General features: G+C 37.2%; 2 protein-coding genes across 4 annotated transcripts in view; one reads left to right on the forward strand and one right to left on the reverse strand.

Annotated features, from left to right (window-relative positions):
- The window catches only part of brf1b (BRF1 RNA polymerase III transcription initiation factor subunit b), an 81,703-nt gene that overhangs the window by 42,359 nt on the left and 17,036 nt on the right, over positions 1–22,308 (reverse strand). Inside the window, exons 6-12 of the mRNA XM_067417024.1 lie at positions 20,670–20,742; positions 8,357–8,506; positions 5,187–5,280; positions 4,749–4,875; positions 3,654–3,693; positions 3,199–3,294; positions 2,747–3,033 (exon numbers count right to left, since the gene is read on the reverse strand). Of these exons, the coding sequence (XP_067273125.1) occupies positions 2,747–3,033; positions 3,199–3,294; positions 3,654–3,693; positions 4,749–4,875; positions 5,187–5,280; positions 8,357–8,506; positions 20,670–20,742 (867 nt within the window). The remainder of the gene's footprint in view (positions 1–2,746; positions 3,034–3,198; positions 3,295–3,653; positions 3,694–4,748; positions 4,876–5,186; positions 5,281–8,356; positions 8,507–20,669; positions 20,743–22,308) is intronic.
- Positions 14,055–19,557, forward strand: btbd6b (BTB (POZ) domain containing 6b). Of its 3 annotated transcripts, none has more exons than XM_067417020.1 (5): positions 14,055–14,230; positions 16,502–16,796; positions 16,877–16,967; positions 17,057–17,175; positions 18,122–19,557. In XM_067417020.1, the coding sequence occupies exons 2-5, from the start codon at positions 16,591–16,593 to the stop codon at positions 19,152–19,154; spliced, it is 1,449 nt and encodes a 482-aa protein (XP_067273121.1). In that variant the 5' UTR covers positions 14,055–14,230; positions 16,502–16,590; the 3' UTR covers positions 19,155–19,557. The 3 variants fall into 3 exon arrangements, with proteins under 3 accessions (XP_067273121.1, XP_067273120.1, XP_067273122.1); XM_067417021.1 differs by lacking the exon at positions 14,055–14,230 and adding an exon at positions 16,006–16,287; XM_067417019.1 differs by lacking the exon at positions 14,055–14,230 and having other exon boundaries at positions 16,004–16,796.

Genomic DNA, 22,308 nt, shown 5'->3' on the forward strand with positions numbered 1-22,308 from the left:
TCTAAGAGGCTTTCACTCCTGCAGAATCATCACCTTCTCCTGCAAAAGGAAAATGATGCTGAGGGAAATGTATCAGCACACTGCCATAGCAGAAATAGTCCACGGAAAGCCGTCCAGACAGCAGATCACAGTCTGGACTGCTTTAAAATAAAGCGGCTCAGCTCCGATCTGAGTAGACATATGCTGTTTCAGATAAACCACTGCTGCTGGTCACTCTGAGCCACAGGGAACACCTAGTTCAACGAGTCGTCACGGGTCGGGGGTCAAAGGTGAAAAGTGAATGGTTCGAGTTCAACTAGCGAGCAGGTGCTGAGGTCAGAGATGTGTTTGCTGGGACGATCTTGTGATATTCTGTTGAACATGTCCTCAAAAGCCACGTTCGACGAATTTTAGTAATCTAAAGCTCTAGGAAAATAAAGTAATCTGTTGCAGACAAACACATCAAGCAATGCGTCCTGACCAGATAATTTAACAATGGGTCCAACTCAATATTATCAATGCTTTGTGGATCAATACTGCTTAACCGCATATGTGCTGCTTATGAGTAATATGATAACTAAAAAGTTACACTAGAGTACGAAGGTTTAGGGTAAGAGATTTTTTTATTCAACAACGACACATTAAACTTAATTGAAAAGAAGATTTCTATTTTCTATTTTTTTTAATTAAAGAATCAAAAAATCGTGAAAAAAATGTATGAGGGTTTCCGCAAAAATATTTCTCAAATGTTTCAAAATGTTTATTAAGCAGCACAACAGCATATTAGAATGATTTATGAAGGATCATGTGACAATAAAGACTAGAGTAATGTCTGCTGACAATTTGCCAACACAGGAATTTTAACTTATTTTAAATTGTAATAATATTTCACAAAATGTATGTTTTAACATATTTTGATAATAAATGCAGTGAGCATAAGAGACTTTTAAACAGCAGTGTTTGTATTGTTTATGTTTAACTGGATTCTCTCATGTGTATTCTGCTGAACAACAGTAGTACAACAAATACAGTCATCTGTGCAAGTAAAGCGAGACAGCATCTAATAACCCCGGAGTAAAGCCCCATACGTTTCCCATCTTTAAAATCATATGCTCTCTATAAACTGAAATAAGATCAGCATAAAAACACTATAATGAGAAAGTACATCTGTGGCTTTTCCTCTGCAGTACAGCATGAAGCAGACAAATTGGAGCAGCTCTTATTAAATGTCTTAAAAGGATTTCAAAAAGCTCAAAGTGATTATGTCTGGCAGACCCTCCATCGGAAAGCTGACTTTCACAATAGCAAAGGGTTAAAGCTTTCCTAAAGATTAAACATTCACCATACTTCCTACGGTCATCCATCTTATAACAAAGAAAACCAGTGGCTTTGAAGAACAAATTCTGCTTGATATACTCAGGAAATATTTAGTTTAATAGATAAATGGACCATGCGAGCTTGGATCTACATAAAAATGGAATAAAATATTGTTAATCATATAATATTATTATAAAGTTGTATCTCAAGCAATGCAAATAATTTATAAAAACAATGGAAGCTAAAACAACAAATGGCTTTTTTTGTGACCATTTTGACCATTTTTTCCTGCCCTTTTGTGATGTATAGTTATACAGCTTCTCAACTGAGAAAAAAAGGGGGTAATGAACTGAGAAATAAAAATTTCCTTGAGCTTTTAACATATAAGAGGTCATCATATTATTTTCCAGTTTCAGAACTGAAAACTTCCTTTTTACCGTCAAGCTTTTATTGTTACCAAGCAGATAATGACTCGTTAAAATGTGCCTATAATATATAGGTGAAAGTAAATCAATGCCTACATCTTCATTGCAACTTTGGCCCCGCCCTCTGCCGTGTTAGTGAGATGACGAGGAGAAAACAGCAAGACAGGATGGACTACAAATAACATTAACTTCCAAAGATCCTAATGCTAGGAATGTAGTTATTAATTTTCAACAATATGAATGTCTCAGTTGTCTCATTATTTATTTGTATTTGGTATATTTCACTGTGGATTCTTTGGTAAATCAGTCACAATTTTGGTGCAGGCTTTGTAAACAGACTTTTAAAGCCACAACATGTAAGTAACCTTGTTAATACCAATGTCTGATCTGTGACCAGTAATTCCTGATTTCATACAGTCAGATGTTCTTTATCTGTGTCAGTTAATCAAACCAGGACTAAATGGTCAACTTCACATTGTGTCCCACAAGTCGAATGAGAATAATCTATTATTTAAACCGGTTAAATTATATACAGAAAGCAACTTTACAATGGCTGGAGCTGTCAATCAGACAGCGATTGGGTTTATTCTGTCATTTTTTCTGCGATTGGGTTCTGACTCGAGGGCTGAAGGCACTTTTTAAAATGTTTTTACATGATGTACATGGATAAATCACTTTATATATAATTTTTTTTTTGTTTGTTTTTTTTGCTTTCATTGTGAATATTTTGGCTAATCTGATTATGATGCTTTCAGTTACCAAAAACAATACAAAATTGCCATACCCAAAATTTACATTAATTTTCCAGTTGTGTGTGACAATAATTAATTTGGACTATTTTCACGATTTTTCCATTACCTTTTAAGATTTAATAATTTCAGTGACATTTCCAGGTCTAGACATCAGTTTTCCAGTACCAGGGGAAGCCTTGTAGTACTCATAAAAACACCCAGAACAAACACAGTATGCTGTAATGAGCCTCCTGTTTGGCCAAATAACCTGTGCTGAGGAAGTGGGACACTCACCGTTTGTAGTCTCTCTGCGATGCATTCCCGAATGGAGTCTGTTAGACCAAGGCTGGCTGCACTGGGCAGAGGGCCGAGGAGGGCTGTCAGGGGCATATGTGTGGACTGACTAGAGAGCGGTATTGTCTCCTTAGTCCCCTCTTGATTCTCCATCTCTCCCTGGTCCCCCTGATCTAGCACTTGACTAATAAACTCCTGGTTAAGGTGTTGGGCTGCTGCCTCCATTTCCTCATCCTCTGGATCTTCATCCCCAGTCACCCCAGAGGCCAAAGACACACAGTCATCCTCTGAAAGTGTGTTAGAGAATAATCTAAAACCAACACTGTTGTTTCAGCACGTGCATCAGCATAAAAACACACAATAATCTCTATTAAGAACAAATCATCAGCGAATTGTACTGTCGGGAGCCTAGGTGTACTAAATAAACATGCAGAGCACTTGATTTGATCTACCTTCTCTTGCGTAGGAGGCATAAATCCCTCTCAGTTTGGTTCTGCTGCTCCCTGCCAGCTGTGTCTCAATCTCATCGCGGTAGGAGTTGATCTCACCTGCAGAAAACGTACACACATGTACACATGAGGCTGGCGTCTCTGATTGACAGTTCCATCTTTCTGTCTCACAGATGTTGAGCATGCAACATAGATCCTTGGTAGAGTGTATTCAATGTTCAGATCACATATACTAATGGTATGTATTACGTGTAGTCCATACTTAGACCATTCATTAAAACAGCTACTGTTGGTTAGGTGGGTGCTCAAAAAACACTAGGGCATTTGCTATTCATAATCATTGAAAAATATTGAAATGCTTAATGTAGAATGCGAGGTAACGCACCACAGAGAGCATTCAGATGCCTTGTTGAGTCAATAGAGAGAATCGATATCTTATTCCAGGAGGACAGACTAACCTTGATATTCCTCCAGTTTCTTGACCAACTCTTGCTCCAGCTAAAAAAAAAAAACATGAATTAAAAGAACAACATTAATTAAGAGAACCATTTATCCAGAGTCTCATATGGCTGATTCTTATATTCATAGCTTCATATCTGGTCACACACACATATACCTACAATATTGTTAAATTTGAGGTCGGTAAGATTTTTTAAATGTATATATTTTTAAAAGATATGCTGCATTTATTTTGTCCAAAATACAGTAAACTAGTACTATTATTAAACATTATTATGATTTAAAATAGCTTTTTTGTATTTAAATATATTTAAAATGTAATTTATTCCTGTGCTGGAAAGCTTGATTTTCAGCATCATTACTCCAGTCTTCAGTGTCACATGATCCTTCACAAATCATTCTAATATGATGATTTGCTGCTCAAGAAACATTTCTACTTTTTATCAATTGTGATAACAGATTAATATTTTTGAGGAAACTGTGATACATTTTGATATTTTAGGATTCTATTAGAAAGTGCAAAAGAAAAGCATTTATTTAAAATAAAAATCTTTGTAACAATATACAAGTCTTTACTGGATACTTATTAAACAATATCTTTATCATCTTTCAAATTCTAAAAGAGGTAAATAGATAAGTAAAAATAAATGAATACACAAATGGTACAAAATAAAGTGCAGCACATGCATTTCCTGTGGTAACTTTAACCATTGAAAGGATACTATGACAAATATATCACCTTCCTTATTCAAACTGATTTCTCCCCCATGTATATATAATTATCATATATTTGGATATTTAAAGGAGCAATATCACACTCATAGCCATGTGAAATGGCTCTATTTCAGACTCTATATCAGACAGGCTGCAGCGTGAATTTTGTGTAAAAAAAAACACCAATTTCACATATGTTGTCTTTCAATACTTCAAGCACTTTTCAAGTACCTTTTAATAAATATGGCTGTTTTCAAGGGTTTTTCAGGACTTAAATTTCAACAAGTCAGATTTAAGCACTTTAAGCACCTTGTAAAAGTATTAATTAAAAAAATATTGATGAAAACATTTGTCAGCAGTATTGTGTCTCATATGAGTACCTGCTGCATCTTTTGTTTTTTCTTTCCAGCTACAAAAGATGGAGGATCACATTCTTGCTCAAGGTCCACTCGCATGAACTCATCAATGGTCAGGGCACTGGTGGGGGTCTCCTCAAACTCTGTCAGCCTGGGCAGAAGAAACGTTTGGCGAAATGTTACAGTACAGGCATCAGGGGTACACAACCTATCAAATGACTTTTAACTAGGGATGCACTGGTATTCAAATTCTAGGTGATACCAGTTGTTAACTATATTATATTATACCAAGTCCTGCTGACCGCTTGTATTCTGTTTGATTTTCTGATTACTTTCCTTATGCCAAAGAATATGTAGGGTATTAAAGCACTATGTATCAAACAGTTGGGTCCCTACTTGTTTTTGTGTGACAACATTAGGCAATTTCCCTAAGAATCTGCTCAGATCAGCCATGACATTCACCTTTTTCTCAGTGTGGCCTCACACACTTTGACGACAGATATCACCTCCTTCACTGTACGGCGGAATTCATGCATACGAGCTGCCACGAGCAGAGCTGGGGGAACAAGGGAGAGAAAATGAGGATAAATGTTTTGTCCCCAAACAGTATTGTTCTCAATTTGTATGACATTTCACCACCATGCAAATATGCAATGTATGCGCCATAGAAAGGTGTTGGGAGTGCATTTTCTGTAATGGAGCATTTGTAAAAAGAATCTCTGAGATGCTGAGGTGTGTTGTGCATTACAGTAACCGCTTATTAAACATTATTTAAATAGAGCTTTAAGAGAACAACAATAAAACAAGCCTCTTTAATCCACGGTCAACAAGAAGCATCCAATATAAGTTGTTAATTTAAATAATTTATTTTACCAAAATAAAATAAAATATGATATATTAGTAAAATCTTATAATGATCTTCAATATATCTATATTTAATATTTACCGGTACATTTATTGTTGACCCAGTTATTTAGTTTCTAATAAAAATATTTTTACATAAATATAACAAATCTTAAAAACAGTAATATTGTGAAATATTCTAACCATTTTAAATAATATTTTAAAATGTAATTTATTCCTGTGATGGCAAAGCTGAATGCTCAGCATCATTATTGCAGTCTTCAGTGTCACATGATCCTTCACAAATCATTCTAATTTGTTGATTTGATACCAAGAAACATTTCAAATTATTCTCAATGTTGTATTTTTGTGGAAACCATGATACTTTTTTCAGGATTCTTTGATGGATAGTTTTTTGTAATGATGTAAAACAATTGACTGTCAATTTTATCCATGTATTGCAACCTAAATAAAAGTATTATTTTTATATTTTTTTAATATATGTACATTCTAAATACCTGTATATCCTAAGTTCTGCAAAAAAATTGATGAATTATTATTTCTGTGTGAAAGCGCTCAGAAGAGTCAGAAGGTGAAGTGTAGTTGTGTTTACTCCCCTCGCTTTAAAACAATCAACCTCAAAACAGAAAACTGACATTTACACTTACCATATTCCCCTGAACACTGTGAATGATTAATGATCAATTATTAATTATTCAGATATTGCAGCAGCGGATGTTAGATGAGAAAAGTGAGACAGTGAGAGAGGGATGAACTAGAGATGCAGGCAGGAAGTCTGCCTTCTATTCCCGTGCAGTCGGGGCATCTTGCTGACGACATAGTGCAGGGACCAACAGTTCTGCTTCAGATCGAGGGCACCAAGATCTGTGCGGTGGTAAAGCACTTGCTGATCTTGTTTTTATCCTTGTTATGAAACGCACTGCTCCAGTTCATGTCAAACTTTTAGCATATTAAGGGATTTGCTTTATGATCTGACAGATGCGCAGAACTGAAGACTGAAAAAACAAGTAGACTATTTTCGTTTCGAGCTGACAAAGGAGGCATCTAGTGAATCTTTTAACAACTTGAAAGTTAAACCAAAACAAACAAAGGGCTGAGGTTTAAAGGGATAGTTTGCAAAAAATCTAAAAGAAATCTGTCACCATTTAATCACCCTAATGTTGGTCATACCTTGTATGATTTTCTTTCTTCTGAAGAAAAAGAAGATATTTTGAAGAATGCTTCAGCTGTTTTGTCTATACAATAATAACAAACGGGGTCCAAAAGTTTCAAACATGCATAAAGGAAGCATAAAAGTAATTATCTTAGTGGTTTACTTAAGGTGTTGTCAATTTGATTTGACTTAGTGCTAGGGCTGTCAAAATTAACGCGTTAAGGCAAATTCATTTTAACTAATTTTATTAATGTGCAATTAATGCAGAACGCATTATCTGTTTGATCCAGGGCCCATAAGTTGGAGAAATTGAGATCAGCCAGACGTAAAGGATGCAGCAGCAAAAATTAACAGGTAAAGAAAAGGGTTAACAATAACATTACTCTGAAACAAGTGCAGTTATAGCCTACATAAGCTACCATATTTTCTGCTTAACTTTTATTAGACTTCAGGTCGAAACAAAAGTGCGTTTTTTCACTGAGCACATTCTCTGCAGTCCGAGCGCGATGCACTGAAGCTCACTCTCGCTCGGGTAGAATTATTAACACCATCACCGCTTACAGTACATGTGTTTTATTGAACTAAATACATTACAATCAGCTAAAACGAAAACGCAGATTACTTTTCTGAATAAGAGCACTCCGAGTCCGTGTTCTTCACACTATTCACGTGAATCGCGTCACAGTTCGGCACACACACACAAAATACCGGCAGTTCAATAGGGATCGCGCATATCTTAAAGGGGCCACACTATATTCCAGCTCTTAAAGGGGCCACACTATATTCCAGCTCTTAAAGGGGCCACACTATATTCCAGTTCTTAAAGGGGCCACACTATATTCCTACTCGTGGAATATGGACTTCCTTCAGGTATGGTGTGGTACTGGTGCGCTCCCAGGTCCGCATGATAGCTTTCAGAAAACCAATTTTTCATACGAAAAATGAACTGTGAACTGTGCCCAGATTCTTAGGGAAATTGTCTAATGCTGTAACACAAAAACAAGTGAAACTGTGAACTGTGCCCTGTTCTGAATTAAACTGCTAGTGTAAAAACTTCCTTTATTTATATTCTTAAAATGAGAGAAATCACTGCTTGTTCTGAATTTTTAAGCTTAGGCTTAAGAGACATGAACTAGTTTTTTGAAAAACATCTGTGACCTTTGATACATGTTTAGTCTTCATGCTCTGAGTATGGTTTCAATAATAATAAACATACATTTGCATAAAGCATGCATATTTGTCCATACCCATGTTGGTAAAAAACTTAAAACCATATTAATTTAGTGTACATTTAGAACTGATAAAAATGTGTGATTAAATTGCAATTAATCGCAAGTTAACTCATGTTAATATGCGAATAATCACAAATAAATATTTTAATCGATTGACAGCCCTACTTTGCATACATAAGTTGAACAATGAATTTATTTGGACCTTATTGACTTTTATTGTACGGACAACAGTTCTTCAAATATCTTCTTTTAAGATCCACAGATAAAAAAGAAAACCATACAGGTTTGCAACAATACCAGGGTGAGTAAATGATGACATAATTCTCAATTTCGAGTGGACTATCACTTTAAGAGATTGATCCTTTGGACATTCGACAATCTACCTGCGCCACACAAGCCTGATGGTCGACGTCCTGTGTGCATCCAGTCTCTTTTCATCCTCTGCAACAGTCTGAGAGCAGTCATCGAAACCTCGTGAGTCTTTTCACCGAACTCCAACATGTGGGCGAATCGTGGAATGTACAGACACGGATCTATAGATAGAAATCAGCAGATCTGTAATCAGTGTCTGGATACAAACCTGAGAATATAACCTAAATATGTAACTTTGGATTGAAAACTAGTTATTACAAATCAAGGCTCGACGTCTCTGTGAACCTCATTTAACCAATGCCTTATCAAAGGATTAAAAAAGCTTCTTCTTTTTTTTGCGGTTCTCCTTGACTCCATGTTGAATCTAGAACACAGTCCCCCTATGGGAACCTTTAAAAGTGGTTTGGCTTAGAGTCACTGTGTGGGAGCAAATATGCCTCACTTCCACCTACTTCTAAGTCCTTGGGTAAACTCATTCTGCTGGCCCAATAAAGCCCAAATATCACAGCTGTCCTATTAAGAAGGAAATGAGCTCAGCTAAGAAAGGCGGCCATCTACAATCCTATCTAAGGCCACACTATGGGGACTGCACCTGCACATACGAGACATAGTATGTTCATTGAAATCTCCCTAGACTGTGTCTGTCACTGGCCTTTTTATACATCTAGGTAATTTTATATTAAATTATCATATTAATACATAGAGCAGAGCAGTTGACAGAGCAAATATTCAGTGCCATCTGCCATTCCTGTTTCACAGGAAATAGTCTAAGTCACTTAAGAGAAATTTAATTTTCTCATGTAACATACTGTGGAATGATCCATACTGCACTGAAAAATAAATTGATTTTCAGACTTCTATTTCAGTCATAGCTGTAAAATTATCTGATTTGTGAGACTGTGGCTGTCAGAGTTTGATTAAGGGAAAAATGATAAATGAATTGAGAAATAATCAAATAGATTTTGAGAATTGTTTGTGGGGATGGGAAACAGGTCTTTGAAATCATTCTTGTTGAGGGTCGTGGACAGCACTACAGGTAGGATTTGAATTTTCCTTTCAAATAAAGTCAGATGCTGCACTTTCCTACAACCGACACCCCACAGAAGCAAATTTATGGATGGTGCCCTTCATTTTGTTGTTAAAATGTATCCTTATCTATTCTTATGTATTCTTAACAAAGCCATCCCATAAAATATTCATCCAGGGGACCATCAGACATCTCAAACTCTGTGTTAAAAACATTGTTGGCTTTGGGGAAAGTTTGATTTTGATGCAGTGAGAGATCAAAATTCAAAGTACTAATCAAGACTTTTTGCAATTACAATAGTACATGATGTAAGTTTTAACTGTATAGTTAACTGTGCAAGTGGCAATGTGCAAAAAATACACATAAGTATAGAAATTCATAACTGAGAGAACAAAAGAGGTGAATGATATAAACAATCTTAAGTTATGTTTTATTAAATTTACTGTGACAGCTTTAAGAAGTAATTCATTTTACCTTTTACAGGGTGTACAGGTATTTAACACTATATTTTAGTTTCACATATAATTATAGAAATTCATAAAAGAGAACAAAGTACAGAACAGTTTTAGTTTATAGTTAAGGGCAGGCTGCATTCAAGTTCAAACTTGTATGCCTTTCCCGCGCTAACTTCCCTTAATGTATGTTATTATGCGCAAATTGAAAGCCTTAACTCTTGATCTCTTGGAATTTGCTAAGAGCTGACTTTTCCCTTTAAGAACTGTTTTATGGGTTCTATAGGTCTATAAGTATGCCTGGCTGTTGGGAAAAACATTGCACAAATGAAAACTCTAACAATACAATTAACTATAACTGCATAAAAATTGTAGACTGTAAAAAAAATATGGATGTAGTGTCCGTGACGTCACCCATAGGTTTCTGAAGAGAGTTTTTAAAGCCTCAAGGTCGGCCGTTACCATCTTGGCAGTTATCTGAGAGTCACTGCGCGTCACTCTCAGATAACTGAAAATGGGCGAAGAGGTGGGAGATGAGTGGAGCTGAGGTGACGTGATGACTATCAGATAGCAGACAAATGATTTAAGGCTTTATATATTGTAAGCAAATGAGTTATAAAAATAGTCACCCCCTCACGGTTGTCATGAAGGTCAAAATTAGCTGTATAGACCAAAATCACATTTTGTACCAGGCTGTAAACATGTTTTTTTCTGCTGTAAAGTTGATGTCAAGTGGCCAGTCGATGAATTGTAGTTGAAGTCACTTCCATTTTGGCTTCAAGAGAAACTAAGGGGGGTTGTTGCTTGATAAAAATATAAAGTCATCTTAAAGTATAACTACAAGTATTATATGGTTACATTTTAAATATCTCATATATCATACACAGTATATGGGTGGGGGTTAGTAATGTGTTCTCTGCTGTGATGTCACAATTGTGTTGCATTGTGGTATACAAAGCTGCCTGATGTGTACATACTTTTATAAGTAGTCACTCCCTCAAAATCGAGGGGTCAAGGGTCTGTGTAAAGATATAGCCTAAAAAGAAAGTGCTAAGGAAAGTTTGCAAATGTAGGCCTATCTCTGAAAGCAAAGTGAAATGCACCCTTTGTATGTTTTTATGTTAATATTTAGTTGTTTTTTATTCATTCCAATCGGGTTGTTAAGGCTGACGTCACGCGGCAGCGCTTCCGGGTCCAAACGCTCTATCTTATACCACAAGAAAAACTACAAACGGTGCTAATATACACACACAATGTGGTGTGATACTACAAAAAAAGCTATAATCATAACCTTTTTCTCCATACCAAAATTCTAGATGGCCAGACAGTGATTCGTCTTTTTTAAATCGTTAAAATATTAATGTATGTGACGCTGTGAGCACAGAGACTGTTGTGTAGACTGTAAGTATTTAAAATGTTAAACTTTTTTAAACGTTTGATGTTTAATATGAATAAATCGCGCTCATAAACGGGCGTCAATGGCATTCTCAAGTGAAACGAGTTGAGGCTTGGACCCTGAAACGGCGTTCCTTACGTCACGACTTAACAAGCGGATATTAGCAGTGCTTTTGAACTTCATACTGAAACCTACTGGTTGGGTTGCATGGATTATGTTTATTACTGCTGCCATTTGACACAGTTGGGGCTATAAGGCAGCCTTTCTCAAACTTTTATCAGTCAGGGCACCTTTCAAAAGTGCATAAAATTTCAGTTTAAAATATACACCCCAGTTTAAAATATAATTTGAAAACCCTGCATAACCCAAATTTAAATGCAAATGTCCTGTTTATTTAGACCAGACAGTAATGAACAGAGTTGGGACGTCATGACAGTTACTGATGTGAGACGGATTTTTATGGTTAATTTTATATATATATTCATCTAAAATTAATTTACAATTTTATTAATCCGCTCATATGTTTAACCCTTGCACACGTTAATTTAAAACATTCTGGCTGACCCCCCAGCGTGAGTTTTTCAAAGCGACCGTTATTAATGTGTCCGCAGGCGCAGTTCAGAAAATCGGATCTGTTGGATTTACAAGATGTGAATTCATCCACTTCTCCCAAAATACATAAAAGTAAATGGCAGGTGAACTGGGAGAAGAATAGAGTAAACTTTATATAAAACATTTTTCATCATTGTGTATTTTACAAACTCTAAATGTATTGTTTTTTTAGTGCATATATGTATGGAACCTAAAATAAACATTATGTGGCTGAAAACACTGAAAAGTTGTGATATATGACAGCTCTGAGCGCGCCTGTCTCTGGCTCAGTGCAAGCCAACGCGAAAGCACATTTGAATGAACGTGATGCACTGACTGTTCTAATCATCACGTGTGAATGTTTGATCGTATGTGCGAAAGGGTTAAAAAGAAGAAGAATGTATTTATGTAAATTCAAATATATTTTATATATGAAATTTCAGTTGTTGTTTTTTTTTTTTTGCCTATGTAATTTTTTGGCGGCTCCCCCAGTGTGCCGCGGCACCCACTTTGAGAAAGGCTGCTATAAGGGATACAGTTTAGGGTTGGAGTAGGTAATGTTAAAGGTGTCATAAACTGGATTTTTTATTTTTTATACCGTTGTCTGAGGTCAACTAATGACGTTTGCGTGGTTTGTACATTCAAAACATCATAATGAATAAGTAATAGGCTATTTTCTACCCTGGTTTTGAGGTTCTCTGAAGAATTGCTTGGTTTAAATGCATGTGCCGCACTAAAGACTTAGAAGTAAACACCCACTAGGATTGGATTGGATAAGATCTGGATATTTCATTAGGTTCAGCTCCCTCGTCAGTACATGTGGAAAGTGTGTGGAGAAACACTCACAGGACTCGCAAAATGTCTTTATGCCACTCGCCCTTCAAATATCAAGAGAATAAAGCCAAGAGAGTGAACAACCCCGATCAAGAAATTAATGCTATTTCACTATTCAAGATAGCCCATTGGCAGGCTGGCCTTATGTTTTGGTAGCCTGTCTGAAAAACACATAGACCGGGACGTTGAGCTTTACGAGCCCTGGCCCATACATGTCTGAGTCTGATCACACAATGACAACACCAGAAATAAAGGATTCTCCAGCCTGTGACAGCGTGCTAAGGTATGTTCAGTTAGACACGTACACATAATTAATACGATCTGTAACAATGCAACACTATCAAATATAAAAACATGTTTTACTCACATAGTAAGTGTGTTGCACCATTCTTGTCAGATCAAATATAGAAGGCACAGCATTGTGTATTAATCTCAATATGTCTGAACATCCAGTCTCGACCTGTATCTTAATTACAAACGATTCTGCAGTGAAATGAAGCGAACAAACGTGCAATGTCTTACGCACGTGAGCTTGAACTGGCATGTTTATTGCTCGGTAGCGCAATCCGTTTAGCTCCACGAGTCGGTGGGTGGGCTTGAGGCGGCATTGCACCCATACCTGCCAACTATCCCGTTTTGGCTGGGAAAGTCCCATATTTTACCATTCTTTCCAGCCGTCCTCCCGTATTACTATTTTCCTGTAAATATCCCGTATTTTAATCTGCGTTATAAAAAAATAATAATACCGAAGTAAAAAAAAAACTTTCCAATCTGAGCTCTGTATCTGCAGTAACCTAAAGTACTGGTGACCGTTGTCGCGAGGTTAATGTGTGAGGTCAGATGACGAGTGACAACGCGGGGATAAAACAAAAAACAAAACACAGAGGGATGATGGATGTAAGACGGAAGGCAATCCTGCCAAAAAATCAAAACCCTTGTGTAAATACTGTAATCAATGGGACAGCGAATTTAATTTTCTATTTTATATAATAATATATATACTACTTTATAATTCATAACCCCCCAGGAGTTAGTCAGAACTGCATTGGCTGCATATAATGCCAAAATGGCATCATCCATAAGTGGGCGACTACTTCATGTTGAATAAACACAGCTTTTTCTAAAAGGCTGATATGACTGGAGTCTGCATCTCATGAATGTTTACATCATTTTAATTTCTTAAAATATGCAACTAAATTCTTTATGTAGCAAGCTATATAAAAATAATAATAAACAAAACATTACTCCGTGCACCTTTGAGACGTTAACTAGATTCTCCGACCCAAAGTGACTTACTAAAAGTCCTTAGAACATTTCACTCACTGTGTAAGTTGCACAGACTCTGGCTGGCAAAAAACATCATTGTTTAAATTGTGTGAGATGGATAAGCCGCTTATCGTAGGCAAAGGATCCCGTTTCCAGCGCCGGAGCCCTCTGTTGGAGATCCGGGAAAGCTGTGCAAGCCCAACCCCCTCTCTCTCATAGCACACTGTAGATTTAACATGGCTCCTGGCTGCCAGCGAGCCTTCAAACATCAAACCTGAATGTATTTTCCTGCCAGCTACGCTTCGGTCGGCACAATAAGGTAAATAAAGACTAATGATGCACTATTTAAGTTCCTCTGCGGTTATTGCTTTATTGAATCGCGAATAATGATTCATATTACTTCGACTAAAGAGTCCGTTTTGGTGGACACAAGTCTATGCGGACGGTTGCTCGGTTCTGCTGCTACTTTATCTCTTTAAACCCGGTGTGTAAATAACGCTCGCGCTATATCATTGATCGTGCATGTTAATGGTGAGCACGCGCAATATTTCTTCCGACCACATCAAAGATTTGCTTAGTAGGTTGAGTTCTTGGTTGCAGATGTTTATCCCCTTATGAGACATTTAAGGCTGCATCAGCAAATTGACTGATGAAGTTCAAACACTGCAACTGAAGCTCGGTGCTTCTGGTAAAGCGTTACAATGCTGAGTTCTGTGTTGGTGGAAAAAGTTACTTAATAAAATACAACAAATGCCTTCAAAGCTTCGCGGGGGATTTCCTATAACACAGATCAAATCTGCTTGTCCCTCGTGATGATAACATGGAACAGTCTAAGATATGATAAATCTTGATTTTATTTGTATGCCCGTGTTGGTGGAAGTGGTGACGTGAACATATTGTCAACAATAGAGATGGGAATCGTGAATTAAACGATTCTGATTCCCGTTAACGATTCGAGTTGCTTAACACGCATTAATTTAGTGTTATTTTATTTTCTAGTCTAAGTAGGCTAATAAATTGCATTTATTGTTATATGACATTTATGTCAGTCAAATTCAATAGAACATTAATAAATGCAATGCATTTATTACAAAATGTGTATGTATGAACTCTCTTACACATGTCGACAACAGGCTTTTTAGGTGAATCACAAATGAAATCCATGCACTTCGAACAATAAAATAACATTTCATAAATTTTTATAAAAACACTGTCCAGCAGCATCTGTAGGCTATCCGTAACTACACAATGCCATGTAAACCACTTGTAAATTAAAATGTGACCCTGGACCACAAAAGCAGCCTTTAAGTTTTTTTTATTATTATTATTGAGACTTGTACATCATCTGAAAGCTGAATAAATAAGCCTTCCATTAATGTGTGGTTGTAAATATGACAGTAGGCCTATGCTTATTTGGCCAAGATAGGCTACAAATCAAAAAAATCTAAATATTGAGAAAATCATCTTTAAAGTTGTCCAAATTAATTAAGCTCTTAGCAACACGTTACTAATAATATTATATATATTTTAAATAAATACAGGACATTAACTAAATATATTAATGGAACATGATCTAATATCCGAATAATTTTTGGCATAAAATAAAACCCCCAAATTTAGACCCATAGACTACAATGTATTGTTGACTATTGTCACAAATATACCCGTGCAACTTATGACTGGTTTTGTAGTGCAGGGCTACATAGTATCACACTACCTTACAAGTTCAGTTCGTAAATGAAAGTTATAACTTCAAGCTAATTCAGTAAATCTCCGATTGATTCATAAATGTTTCAGAGTCGACTCATAAGAATCATTCATTGGTCGCTCGTGTTCTATGTTTTGATTCACTACAAACAGCCGACTCATAAAAATCATTCGTTCGGGAATAGACATTAGTAGTGTAGCAAACACTGTCAGAGTATTTCAGTAATGTGTTCCACGAAATCTTTGGATTCGCTTGGTTTTTAACGGAACTGTTCTCGGTTCGCAACCGTAGTAAACAATGCGCAATGGGTTAATTCGTGCTTGTGTGTGCTACGGAGAGAGGGGCTGGCGGTTCGGGGGTGTGGGAGGCGCCTCTGGGCTACTGACGTCCGATTCACTCGTGGTTTGATTTGTCAGCACAGAGCTGGGCGTCCTCTCCCGCTACACAAAACTGGCTTTACAGTACGGAGTAGAGAAGGGATACACGCAGATATGTAGGCAGACCAGGACAACGTAGCACTTTCCGTGGTCGACTCAGACCTGACATATTCAACCGAACATTGTAAAATTATTGCTTTCACTGTATAAAGACCGTACTGGCGAGACATCAAGGAATCGCGAGGATGCGATGATAAAGAGGAAAAAGTCTTCCGAGCTGGAATATTTCGGGTTTGTAAATGTGCCAGAGAGAGAGATAAGCTATGGAAGCGCGTGTATTGATTGACCAAGGCTTTTAGTTTCTAATTAAATCAAAGGGAGCTGTTTTACCCACTGATACACCTGTCTTTTTGAAACCGGTGGATAGACTTGCTGATGCCAACAACGCCAGATTGCCTGTATGGCAGGATCATGAAGTTTTTGACGTTTTTCCTTTTGCTTCCAGAAACCTTAAAAAGGACAAGAAAGAGTGGGAAACAGCTCAGCAAGCTGCCAGTATGCTATGAACTCGTGACTTTGTCCTTGAGGAAGAAGATGGCTGCAGAACTCTATCCTGCCAGCATAAACACCAACCTTCCTAACAGTAACAGCACAGCAGTAACAGCTGCCGGCAAAAAGACCATCGTCCAAGTCACTCAAACGGTGACAACGCCGACTACAACTGCCACTCAGCAGAACATCAACAATAATAACGTCGAGACTGCCAGCTGGCAGTCCACCCATCCTACATTGCGAGAGAGGTAAGAGTGCATGATTTTCAAAATATTAAGCTGTTATTGGTCCAAAGAATAATATGTTTATTGCATTCTGTTCTCTTCAGGAATGCTTTGATGTTCAATAACGAACTCATGGCAGATGTTCATTTTGTTGTGGGTCCTCCTGGCGCATCCCAAAAAGTTCCAGCACACAAGGTGAGTGCATCCTCCCTTGTCATGCATCTCAAGTGGCTCTTTCATCAACAGTATGCTTAACTGCTTTTGTGTGACATTTGTGCTTTCAGTATGTGCTGGCAGTAGGGAGTTCTGTTTTTGGTGCCATGTTTTACGGAGATCTAGCGGAAGGAGAATCTGAGATTCATATTCCTGACGTGGAGCCTGCTGCTTTTTTAATCCTTTTGAAGTAAGTGTTGCACTTACTTCTAATGCATTTGGGTGAATGTGACAGTCCTTTTCTTTTTCTTGATTGATTAATTTATTCTAGTGTTGTCAAATCGACTATTTGCGATTAATCGCATCCGAAATAAAGGTTTGTTTACATAATATATGTGTGTATTGTGTATAATTATTATGTATATTTGAATACACACATGCATAAAAATATTAGCATGTGTATACTGTATAAATGTTTATATAAATATGAATATTTAATATATAAATATAATATTTTTCTTAATATATACATACATGTGTGTGTTTATATATAGTTTATGCACCTATATTATGTAAACACATCTTTATTTTGGATGCGATAAATCGATTTGACAACACTAAAATCATATGAAATTCTCTGCTTTAAAAAATTGGAAACTCTTTAGTAATATTTAAAAGCCTTCTTTTTCCACCAAAGTCATTTGGTGCAACCAACATGGAAAAGAAAAACATAACATAGTCCCTTGTGACTGTACCGATGTTCGTAGTAAGTGTCTTAATATCAGACAATTTGACTTTGTTCAGGATATGAAATCATGTGGTGCAACTCATAAAATGTCATATTTATGAATTCATGATGTACATTGAAAAATATATTTGCATACATTGAATAATACTTTTTTTGTCAAATGTTAACAAAATTGTATGTTCATGTGTTTTCAAGGTTTAAGGAATATGTAATTTCTTTTTACTTGGTTAATTTTCTTAAATGTTGTGTTTTTCAAAACAATATGAATCTAAAATTAATACAAAGAGTACACTTTCAAGATGCATTTTTAACCTTGATTTTTTACATTTTGTTTATTTTTTATCATTGACTCATGCATATAACTCTTAACTTAATCACTGCAGAGCCTAATGCTTGTAAAACTATTGGAAAGTTATGATTTCTTATTCCATTTTGTGTTCACTTTCAGGTACATGTACAGCGATGAGATTGAACTTGAAGCGGACACAGTGCTGGCCACTCTGTACGCTGCCAAAAAATATATAGTGCCTGCACTGGCTAAGGCCTGTGTCACCTTTCTGGAGACGAGCCTAGAGGCCAAAAATGCCTGTGTGTTGTTGTCCCAGAGTCGACTTTTTGAGGAGCCTGAGCTGACCCAGCGGTGTTGGGAGGTCATTGATGCTCAGGCTGAGCTGGCGCTTCACTCGGAGGGTTTCTGTGAGATTGATCTTCAAACGCTGGAGATCATACTAAAGCGAGAGACCCTCAACACGCGGGAGGCAGTGGTCTTCCAGGCAGCTCTCGATTGGTCTGTGGCTGAATGCAAAAGGCAGGGACTGGGACCGACCGCTCGTAATAAAAGGGCAGTGCTGGGCAAGGCTCTCTACTTGGTTCGCATCCCAACCATGACCCTGGAGGAGTTTGCCAACGGAGCTGCGCAGTCAGACATTTTAACGTTGGAAGAGACTCATGATGTCTTTCTGTGGTATACGGCAGCTAATAAGCCCAAGCTGGAATTCCCACTGCAAAAAAGAAAGGGTCTGACACCGCAGCGCTGCCATCGTTTCCAGTCCTCTGCTTACCGTAGTAACCAGTGGCGCTACCGCGGACGCTGTGACAGCATCCAGTTTGCGGTGGACAAGAGGATCTTTATCGCAGGTCTTGGCTTGTTTGGTTCCAGTGGTGGAAAGGCAGAGTACAGCGTCAAGATCGAACTCAAGCGCCAAGGAGTGACCCTGGCCCAGAACCTAACGAAATTTGTTTCTGATGGATCCAGCGGCACCTTCTCTGTATGGTTTGAACACCCGGTCCAAGTGGAGCAGGACACCTTCTACACAGTCAGTGCCGTATTAGACGGGAATGAACTTAGCTACTTTGGACAGGAGGGTATGACAGAAGTGCAATGTGGAAAGGTGACCTTCCAGTTTCAGTGCTCCTCGGACAGTACTAACGGAACTGGAGTGCAGGGAGGGCAGATCCCAGAACTGGTTTTCTATGCCTGAAATTGTCAGGACGTCCCATAGCAGTGCATTCCGCTCACTGGAATCAGAATGGATTGAATACAGGGTCTTGTGAGGCTCTTGCCTTCATTATGTAGCAGTGGTGAACTCGATGGTAACAGCCCTTTAGTACCACAATGGGCTCAGATGGAAGGAATGTTCTTCAGCTTTATTTATTGCAAAAAATATATATATTTGATTTAATTATTGATGCTGCAGCAAGCAGATCTATATATATATATAAATGAGATAGTTGTACTGCTCTGATAGTGGACGGAAGCCACTAGTGTGTCATGTTTTGTACATAACTTATTTGTTTTCAGCTTGATGCTGATTGACAAATAAAATGTCCTGTATTAGTGATCCGCTTCCTGAACTGCAGATTATAAACGTTTTTGTGACTCAAGTTCAAAGTTGTTTTTACTTCTTAAATATGCACTCATGAAATGCATCAATGAATGATGTAATGATTCTATTCTGCTCAGTCCTGACTTCAGCAGCCAGGGAGGTTGAACTCCATCTATATTTTAGATGCCCTAAAAGTGTATACAAGTATATACACTTCAAAATAAAAAGCTTTTTATATGTAATCATGTGCATTTTATATTTTAACTGAAACCCAAAAAAATGAAGCCACACACTATAAATGCAGTGGGCTTGTGTTAATGAGACAGTGATTGTTAAGTGTAGATGAAATATTCATCTTGAAAGGCCACATAAAGAACCTATTATCCCCAGCGGACAGCATGAGGAACTGAATAGGGAGTCTGTTTGAATTGAGCCCATAGAATCTGCTGCTCCACCGTTTGCATTCTAATTAAGGCTTTAGTAAACATGGAGCAGATGCAGCTTGGTAAAACAGCAGATTTTTGACCAAAAACCCCCCCCACAAAAACAGATGAATATGGAATTATGACACATGGAGAGCTGTTAATCAGACTGCACTCTGGGATTATGCCCAGTACTTTAACATTGGGATGCTCTCTGGTGTATACTTGAATCATTTTGTCTTTGCTTCCTATAATCTAATGAGTCTGTTTTAAAAACTGCAGACATGTTCTGTTCTCTTAGTGCGCACAGAAGGTGGAAAAGGGTTTGCAATGAGTATGATGGACCATAATGTTTTTTTTTTTTGACATGACGCAGTGCCCCCTAGTTACATCTGGCAAGACTGCAACTTGACATGAATATAATTTCCAGATAGGTAAAACATTTTCAACCCGGGTCTGAAATGGTTTGAATTGCAGAAAATGTAGCTCAACATGTCTGAATGAGAGTAAAACAACAGCAAATCTTCTCCCTTTTGATGCAACTAGGAATCCATAGGCCAGATCAGATGAACAGATTGAGTGTACTTGTATTGATCCAGCCATGGTGTATTATTGATAACCAATTTAGCAAATGAATTGTTTTGAGGGATGCTACCTGCTTTATTAATGAGGTTCATTCAAAAGCACTGTTCCGGTCAGCTGAATTATATTAGATATGTCACAGAGAGGTCATTACAGGGAGACTTACCGACAGCCGGAGCGTTGATGCAGAGCTCTCTAGCCAACAGGAGAAAGGTCTTTCCCAGAATGTACACATTAACCTACAACAATCAGAAATATAACTGAAAACTGTTAAGTATTTAATGGGTTACACTTTACACGTTACCAATCACTGATTCTTGACACAGGTAATTAAATATCTTCCATAATTACTTCTCATTAGTCTGTATATATTGTCTGTATATATTTCCACTTTAAAATGAATCAGAGAGGAACATTATTTTGTCAAATCCATTAATTGATCATAAAATCATATTATAACCCAGTACTTTATAGATTTCGGTGGAAATAATGATTTTTTTCCTCAGGATTCTTAGATGAATAGAAAGTTACAAATAACAGCATTTATTTGAAATTGGAATATTTAGAAATATTATAAAAATAATTAACTGTCACTTTAGATCAATTTCAGCATCCTTACTGAATAAAAGTATTTCTTAACCCCTTGCATGTCAAGTGGGGCAATTCGACATACCCCAAATAAAAGGGCTGCAGCTCGAAAGTCTTTCTGAGTAGACACAAATAAGTAACATACCGGTATATCTAGAAAGCCAACGATTAAGAGTTTACAATTCAAGACTCAGAATTACTCAGATTGTTATTAATATGACGATATATAGGCTCAACCATTAAAACAAAAATAACAAATATTAAAATGTGTATAAATATGTATAAAAATATTATGTGTAATGTATAACAAGTGATAACCACAACTAATGTGAAGCCACCGGTGTGGTCATGCTTCATTTCAAATCTGAGGATGAAATTTCTAAAATTATGCATTTTATGAAGCATATTGTAAGGCATGTCATATGAGTTTTTAGCAAAGGCTAAGAGAAGATGCTAATCATTCTGTTAATGGCCTGTAAAACACATACTTGCAGTCTACTAACTAGTCTTTCAACTACTCAATTCACAGTCTATTGTTTTCACTCAATGAACGTTTCTTATATCTGTCTTGGTTTCTTGTAAAACTTTTGAAACCTTCCTGAGCTCAAACTGTTGATCGGTAGAGCAGAAGTCTTCAACCCTGCTCCTGGAGAACCACTGTCCTACGAAGTTTATATCCAACCCGATTCAGCCTAACTGAATTTCACAAAAATGTTCAGGTAAAGCCACTTGAAGACAAGTCTGCAACCGTAGCCGAAAAAAGCACAATGCCTGCTAAATGCTGCAGTATGCAGGAAAGGAGGCTTCACTACACTGAAAAAAACACTTTTGTGAGGAAATAGCTTATCATTTAATGAATCGACAGCCCACCGGCTAATCTTCAACTTGTTTGCTCTTAAACATTTGCTTTTAAATGTAATGTGATCGAGGTTATCAAGGCACACGTAATTTAAGTTAGCTGTTATGCTTTTTCCAATGGTAGAGCCACGGACCTTCCTATCTCAATAATAAGGCCATCTCTGGCTGAATCCTATGCAGTTCACTTGAAGGAGTTCATGGAAATTACTGAGTGAATTTGGACAGCCATTTAGAGTACATCAGCTGTACACTCGTTATAGTGGCGCAATGTGGGAAAGAATTAGTGCCCTTGATAGCGTCCACTATGGTTTCGGACACCACTAAAAATGTCTGTTCCCTCAAATAATGCCCTATTTGAG

This window comes from Pseudorasbora parva, chromosome 15 (genome assembly GCF_024679245.1).
Source record: "Pseudorasbora parva isolate DD20220531a chromosome 15, ASM2467924v1, whole genome shotgun sequence".
Taxonomy (NCBI): Eukaryota; Metazoa; Chordata; class Actinopteri; order Cypriniformes; family Gobionidae; genus Pseudorasbora; species Pseudorasbora parva.

Coding starts and splice junctions, on each gene's coding strand:
- btbd6b (XM_067417019.1), top strand. CDS start 16,432: ATGCCAACAACGCCAGATTGCCTGTATGGCAGGATCATGAAGTTTTTG. Junction 16,797..16,876: donor CATCCTACATTGCGAGAGAG/GTAAGAGTGCAT, acceptor TGTTCTCTTCAG/GAATGCTTTGATGTTCAATA. Junction 16,968..17,056: donor AAAAAGTTCCAGCACACAAG/GTGAGTGCATCC, acceptor TTGTGCTTTCAG/TATGTGCTGGCAGTAGGGAG.